General features: G+C 44.6%; 1 protein-coding gene across 1 annotated transcript in view; it reads right to left on the bottom strand.

Moving 5' to 3' along the window:
* Positions 1-1,757: 1,757 nt before the first annotated feature.
* The window catches only part of SNTB1 (syntrophin beta 1), a 248,343-nt gene continuing 242,331 nt past the window's right edge, over positions 1,758-7,769 (bottom strand). The window contains exon 7 of the mRNA XM_040354911.1: positions 1,758-3,455. Coding sequence (XP_040210845.1) covers positions 3,363-3,455 — 93 coding nt within the window. The 3' untranslated portion in view covers positions 1,758-3,362. The remainder of the gene's footprint in view (positions 3,456-7,769) is intronic.

Below are 7,769 nucleotides of genomic sequence, written 5' to 3'. Positions count from 1 at the left end.
AGGGAAGAGGTTAACACTAGGGGGCGATCAAGGGGTTAAATGTGTTCCCTCGTGTGTGTTCTAACTGGGGGAGATGGGACCAACTAGGAGATTTGACAGATCGTGTTTTCTAGTTTGTAGAAAGACACGATCTGTCTGGTCTCCTCAGACAGCACAGGGATTTGTGCGTTTACACACACAAAGCGCCGTGCTCTCGCTCGCTCGTGGCTGGCGGTGATCGCGCCCGCTGGCCACATGCATTGGGTTTCCTGCCGTTCCCTGCGCGCCCTCTGGTGGCTCTTCAGGGCAAAGCTGTATGTATTCGGGATTTCGCCTAGGAGAGCCATTCTGCTGCAGTATATCTGCGTGAGCCGGTTGGGAACTGGTTGATTGAACAAGCTGAACTTAGAATCGGATTGGTGCTGCACCAGATTTTGTACTCTCCAGTTTTAATTAAATGAATCCTATCAATGCACATTGTTATTTCTTAATATTCAATAATAAAGTTTAAGAGAAATACTATTTTATAGTACACCCTTGATTCCTTCCTTGAAATTTGTTCTAAAGTACAGTTATCTTTTGATGGCACAATCTAGTCAAAGATGTATATTGTATTGTAGAGCGCACATGCGCATTCTCAGGAGAGTTGGTCAGATATTGGTTTGGATTTCAACTTTAGAATAGGACTGGAATATTCTGAAGAAACACAAAATCCAAGTGTTACATTGTGGACAATACCTACAACAACCAGGTTCCATAGGAAATGGGGCAACAGCTCCACTTGTGCTCCAGCTTTTGTACTTTATTCCCATGCAAAACCACTGTAGAGACATCATGGCCGCCAGGAAATCTTGATAAACCAATCAGCTCTTCCTGTAATCATTGCACACACAAGTATAGCTATCACCCAAAATTGATATACAAATCTATATTGGACCACCTTTGGTGCCTATGCAAGCATAGCATGACAGTTTATATATATATGAGGGTTCTTTAAAAAGTTTCCACACTTTTTTTTAACTTTGTATTAAGAATTAAAAAAAAAATGACATTGCCCGTACTAAACTGCAAGGTCAACCGGCTTGCCAGACAGACTAGTCACCAGTGGCGGCCAGTCCATTAGGGGCGGCTGGGGGGGCCACCCCCTCTCTTCACGCCACCCCTCTATATGCAATGGATTGATTCATGCATAGCATGAATCTATCCACAGCAGCCGTGGCCACCCCCCTATTCACTTGTCTGGCCCCTTTCAGGGCACCGGGCGCATAAATTACAGCGGCCAGTTTTTTTTTTTAAAGGGGTGGTTCCCCTAAAAATAAACTTTTAACATTGCATTTCCCACATTAATCACAATTAGAATCGGCTGGTTTTATTAAAAAAAAACGTCCGTACGTACCGTTTGCTATATACGTTCTCACCGCCACTTCCGGGTACGATGCTGGGGCTGGGCGTTCCTAATTGATGGACAGGCATCCGACCGACGCATCCATCACGCCACGAGATGCCGAAAAAAGCCGAACGTTGGTGCAGGTCTATACGGCGCATGCGCACCGACGTTAGGCTTCTTTCGGCATCTCGTGACGCGATGTATGCGTCGGTCGGATGCCTGTCCATCAATTAGGAAAGCCCACCGCCAGCATCGTACCCGGAAGTGGCGGTGAGAACGTATATAGCAAACGGTACGTACGGACGTTTTTTTTTTATAAAACCAGCCGATTCTAATTGTGATTAATGTGGAAAATGCAATGTTAAAAGTTTATTTTTAGGGGAACCACCCCTTTAAGTGTCTGATTAGAGCCAGAGGCCTCATAGGGTATTAACAGTGCCAACATTTAGGCACTTACAGCAAGGGTGACAACACTACAGAGATTTCCCTGCAGAAGAAATAGTCTTGGCACGCTACCAATGGAAGTGCCCATCCAATGCTTCTACTGACAGGATCAACAGGTATCTATAAAAAAAAGGTGCATGGGGGTACTTAGAAAAACTGAGAATTCATTCCTATTGGTATGGGCAGCCTATACCACCCATGGTTCTACAGTATGATGATAGTTCTTCTTGTAGCATGCATCACGCATGTCAAACTGGCTCCATCTCCATGAGTCCTTACATGAAGCTGGCAGAGTGGTGGTGATGTGATACTTTGCAACACTCGGCTGACTTTCAGTCCATTCATCCTATAGAATAAAACTACCATCTGTGATTATGTTGCCTTTTTATGCCCAACATGGCAGCTTACATGGGGCAATAGGCTGCATAGCATAGTGACAAAGCCAACTCCCTTTGCTCTGTCTGGGCTGGTGTGCTTCCACATAGAATGCTGAGTTTGTTACTAGGAGCTCTTTTACGTAATGCATATATAGTGTACGTTTTTAGTTTTGGCTATAGTGGTCCTTAAAGGCCCTATGTTAAAGTGTATATATATCCAAAACGTTTTACTTTAGTGCTGGATAAAGAAAGGAAGGGTTTAAACCTCCATCAGATTTTTTTTTCCTGTCTGTGTCCCATTGGGTGGAGGGGGGTGGGGGGATTTCCCTTCACTTCCTGTGTCAATGACGTGACAAGACGAGTAAAGCCCCCCAAAAAAAGTGGGGGAAATTCTGCTTTTAGACAGCTGTCACTGAAAGAGTGAGTCATGATTAAGGCCTGATGGCCGAAACGCGTTGTTTTTTGATGGCCTTACTCATGTTTTTTGTTGGCCGAAACACGTTGTTTTTTTACATGAATGATGTTTTAGCCGACTTCCATGGCACCAGCCTTTCTCCCTTTTTTACATGGAGGTTTGTAGAGACTTCCCAGGCTGAGTGATGTGTTCTTGAGGCTCATCAGGCATTACACAGGAGGTAGTAGGTCGGATACACCTGTTCCTATCCTTGCCTCTTGTTTTGGTGACATTTTATATTTCCTATCACTTCCTGTCCCGGTGACACTTTTTGCTAAAGGTAAATAATCTACCAAGTGGGGACACAGACAGAAATACAATGATAGGCCTTCCAACCCTCGCACACACCCTCCAAATAAAAAAAAAAGTTTTGGGTATGCATAGACTTTTTTTTTTCTCCAAAACGAAAGATTTCATATAAAGATTAGCATTAGGATCACACAAAAAAAAATCCACGTGTTCTTCCCACCATCCAAAGAGATTGCTATATACTATGAACATTCCGTGCTTCTTCCAGACATAAAGTGCATCAGAGTAACACAGATCTATCAATCGTATAAAACAGATTTAGAGCGAGCCTCTTCTATCGGGTTCATGAGACCGCTGGCATTAGTCTTTGAATAGAATGGCCTCCATGAGCCCCACTGGTACAGCACATGGTGCGAAGAAGGTCCATGTCGTCAACAGTCTCTAGTGTCCCTGTGTGTGTTCTCAGGTGCCGTCATGCCACCAGCCCAAGTCGTGTGATCTTGGCAGAGAGGAAGGAATGGATGATGAATACAATGGGTTTCGGGCAACACTGGAGATCCAACTGCTGTGGAGATATAAGAAAGGTGGTTATGCAAAGCCAAATGGTCGTGCGACTTCAGTTTATGTCAAATACTCTGTTCAGGATATCTACAGGAGGACCCCCTGCTTACTTCCTATGGGTACCTATCATCTCTGGGGTAGATTCAGGTAGGGCTGCGCACTCTTACGGAGGCGCAGCGTACCGTTTTAACGCTACGCCTCCGTAAATTACTTGCGCTACGCTTCATTCATGAAGCAGTAGCTCCGTAATTTGCGCGTGCGCTCCGTAAAACTGGCCGGCGTAAGCGCACGTAATTTAAATGATCCCGTAGGGGGCGTGGATCATTTAAATTAGGCGCGTTCCCGCGCCGAACGTAGTGCGCATGCTCCGTCGGGAAACTTTCCCGACGTACATTGCGGTAAATGACGTCGCAAGGACGTCATTTGCTTCAACGTGATTGTAAATGGAGTCCATCACCATTCACGATTCACTTACGCAAACAACGTAATTTTCAAAAATCACGACGCGGGAACGACGGGTATACTTAGCATTGGCTGCCCCTGCTAATAGCATGAGCAGCCTTACGCAGAAACCGACGAACGCAAACGACGTGAAATTCGAACGCCGGGCGCGCGTACGGTTGTGAATCGGCGTGAGTATGCAATTTGCATACTCTACGCTGACCACTACGGGAACGCCACCTAGCGGCCAGCGTAAGAATGCAGCCTACGATACGACGGCATAAGAGCCTTATGCCAGTCATATCTTAGGCTGCAGTCGGCGTATCGAGCTTTCTGAATCAGGAGAAGTCAATACGCCGGCGCAACTAAGCAATTACGCTGCGTATCTATGGATACGCAGACGCAATTGCTTTCTGAATCTACCCCACTGTAAACTTTACCTGATCCATCTCTCTACCCCTCAGGCCACCCCTTCAGTCTCCCCACGTATCACTAATTTACTGACCGACATATCAGTCTGTAGGTGTGAGAGAGGGCGCTAAAGTGGTGAAAAACCTGCCACTTGGGACACCCTGGGGTGAGAGTCCCAATATACTCTCACCCCAGGGTGTCCCAAGTGGCAGGTTTTTCACCACTTTAGCGCCCTCTCTCACACCTACATTCTATTGTCCAAATTACACATTATTTGTTCTAGAGGAGCTGCTCACAATTAATTAATTGCACGGAGTGATTGTACCAATTCACATCCAGTATTTTGGCGCGGAATTACACCCCACTCTCGACATATCAGATTGGATGTCACCCCACTTCCTCAAGCTCAGTCTTTCCAAAACCAAGCTCATGATATTTCCTCCCCCAAGTGCCCCTTCCCCTGATTTTCTAATTACATGAAAGTAAGGTGAATAGTATAACTTAGATTACAAAATCTTCAGTTTTACTCAAATAAGTTGATGCAAAAATGAATACACCCCACAACAAAAACTACGACATCTGGTATTTTGTATGACCTCCATGATTTGTAATGACAGCACCAAGTCTTCTACGCATGGAATGAACAAGTTGGCGACATATTCCAACATCTATCTTTTTCCATTCTTCAAGAACGATCTCTTTTAGAGCCTGGATGCTGGATGGAGAGTGATGTTCAAATCTTCAGAATTCCCCATAGGTGTTCCCCGATTGGGTTCAGATCAGGAGACAGAGTGCCAGATTCTCGTAGAATCGGCGTTGGCGTAGCGCAAGTCATTTACACTACGCCACCGCAACTTACTGGAGCAAGTGCCGTATTCCTCAAGCACTTGCTCCGTAATTTGCGGCGGCGTAGTGTAAATGGCCCGGCGTATGGCCGCGTAATTCAAAGGGGGCGGCTTGTATTCAAATTAAGCGCGCCCCCGTGCCTATTGAACTGCGCATGTGCCGGGCTGAAAAATAGCCCAGTGCGCATGCTCCAACTCACGACGGAAAACGTCAATGACGCCGACGTGAGCGTCATTGACGTAAAGTCGTATTCAAGAACGACTTAGTAAAACAACGTAACCGACGGAAAAAGCCGGCGCGGACCCGACGCCATACTTAACATGGCATACGGCGGACTGGCGTAAGGTTACCCCTCATATAGCAGGGGTAACCTTACGCTTACGGAAACCACGTACGCGACGACTACGCGGCGCAAATTTGTTCGGGAATCGGCGTATCAGGCTCATTTGCATAGTCAAATGAGACCTGAACGTAAACGCCACCTAGCGGTCAGCGTTGTATTGCATTTAGGATCCGACGGTGTAAGTGTCTTACACCAGTCGGATCCTAGCCTAATTCCGGCGTATCTTGTTTTGCGAATACAAAACAATGATACGCCGGCGGGAATTTCAAATTACGCCGGTGTATCTGTAGATACACCGGCGTAACTCTTTTGAGAATCTGGTCCAGAGTACTTGGCCACTGAATCACTTTCACCCCGTTCTTCTTCAGAAATGCAACAGCGGCCTTAGATGTGTGTTTTGGATCATTGTCATGTTGGAAAAGTGCAAGACGACCAAGGGCACGAAGTGATGGTCACATCTTCTCTATAGAGCAGTACATCTGTGAATCCATGATACCGTCAATGAAATGCAGCTCCTGACACCGGCAGCACTCATGCAGTCCCACAGGAGGACACTGTCACCACCATGTTTCCCTGTAGGCACCATGCATTTTTCTTTGTACAGCATACAGTTTTGAAGCCTTCAGTTCCAAAAATATTTATCTTGGTCTTATCACTCCAGAGTCCCAGTAGTCATCTTCTTTTTCAGCATGGGCCCTGGCAAATTCTAGGCGGCTTTTTTGTGCATGGGCTTTAGGAGAGGCTTCTTCGTAAACGACACCCATGCATGCCATTCCTCTGCAGTTTTCCCCCGTATTGTGTCACGGGGAACAATCACCCCAGTTTGGCTTTCTACTTCTTTAGCTAACTGCAGTGACCTCGCATGGCGATTACCTTCAACCCTTCCCATCAGAAGACACTCGTGTCGAGGTGTTAACTAGAGCTGCACGATTCTGGCCTAAATGAGAATCATGATTTTTTTGCTTAGAATCAAGATCACAATTCTCTCACGATTCTCACGGCGTAAAATCTTTTACATTTATACAAAAAAAATGGGCTAACTTTACTGGCCATTTTTTTTTTTTTAATTAATTAAAGTAATTGTTTCCAAAAAAATTACATTTAAAAAGACTGCTGCACAAATACAGTGCAACATAAAACATTGCAACAACAGCCATTTTTTTCTCTAGGGTCTCTACTAAAAAATGATATAATGTTTGGGGGTTCTAAGTAATTTTCTAGCAAAAAAATAAATAAATGATTTTAACTTGAAAAGCGCTGTCAGAAAAAGGTTTGGTGTTTAAGTGGTTAAACGTTCCTATTTGACATACAGAAGTCAATGTGATACAATGTTTAGACTTAACTTTCTGCCCAGGTTCACACTGGGTACGATTTTGGTACGATTTGAGATGCGATTTCACATGTCAAATCGCATCTCAAATCGGCGGCAATTGTCGGCAAAGGCACCGTCCTAATCGGTGCGACACCGCATCTGCGGCGCTGCACCGATTTCAAAAAGTAGTTCCTGTACTTTTTGCGATTTCGGGCCGCGATTTACATTGAATACTGCACAGATGTCTCTTAAATGGCGGCAAAACCGCAGCCGCGAAATCGTGATTTTACCGCGATTTTGAATTTGCAGCAGTGTGAACCTAGCCTTCACTGATAAAGAATGTTTTCAAAACTTGGCAGATTGCCCAGACTTTGACTTTTGGCTGAGAGCAGACAGGAAATTCTTTGCATACCAAAGTGCAGAGAGAAAATTATTTTCATGTCAAAGATTGTGAAACCCTGTGTCAAGAATCGCAACGGGAAAAAGATTGCGATAACAATTCTTGACGATTAATCGTGCAGCTCTAGTGTTAACTTATGTGCATGGCCTGGATATCTCTGTGAGATGGTTGTAGTTCCATCTTTGTTAAATTTTATATCACTTTTGCTACAGTTTTCTGATTGATAAGTAAAGCGTTGCTGATCTTTTTGTAGCCTTCATCTTTCTTGTGTAAGGAAATGATTTTCCTTCTCAGGCCTTGTGACATTTCTCTTCCATGTGGTGCCATTGCTGACAACATGAAATGGGAAAAAAGCTTTCTTTGTAAAGTAACGACCTTTTATAATCAACTGTCTCCTGCACACCTGTTTAATGAATAATTAGACTCACCTGTAGCTGAATTCTTGTTAATTAGGATTTTGTTGACTAAAATTTCGCTTTGCTCCTAAGACTTTTATTGGGGTGTATTCATTTTTGCAGCATTATTTTTTTCAACTGTGTCCCAATGGGGAGATCCACCCTTCCTT

Source organism: Rana temporaria, chromosome 5 (assembly GCF_905171775.1).
Source record: "Rana temporaria chromosome 5, aRanTem1.1, whole genome shotgun sequence".
NCBI lineage: Eukaryota > Metazoa > Chordata > Amphibia > Anura > Ranidae > Rana > Rana temporaria.
The sequence above is the reverse complement of the archived record's forward strand: the minus strand, read 5'-3'. Positions and strand labels throughout refer to the sequence as shown.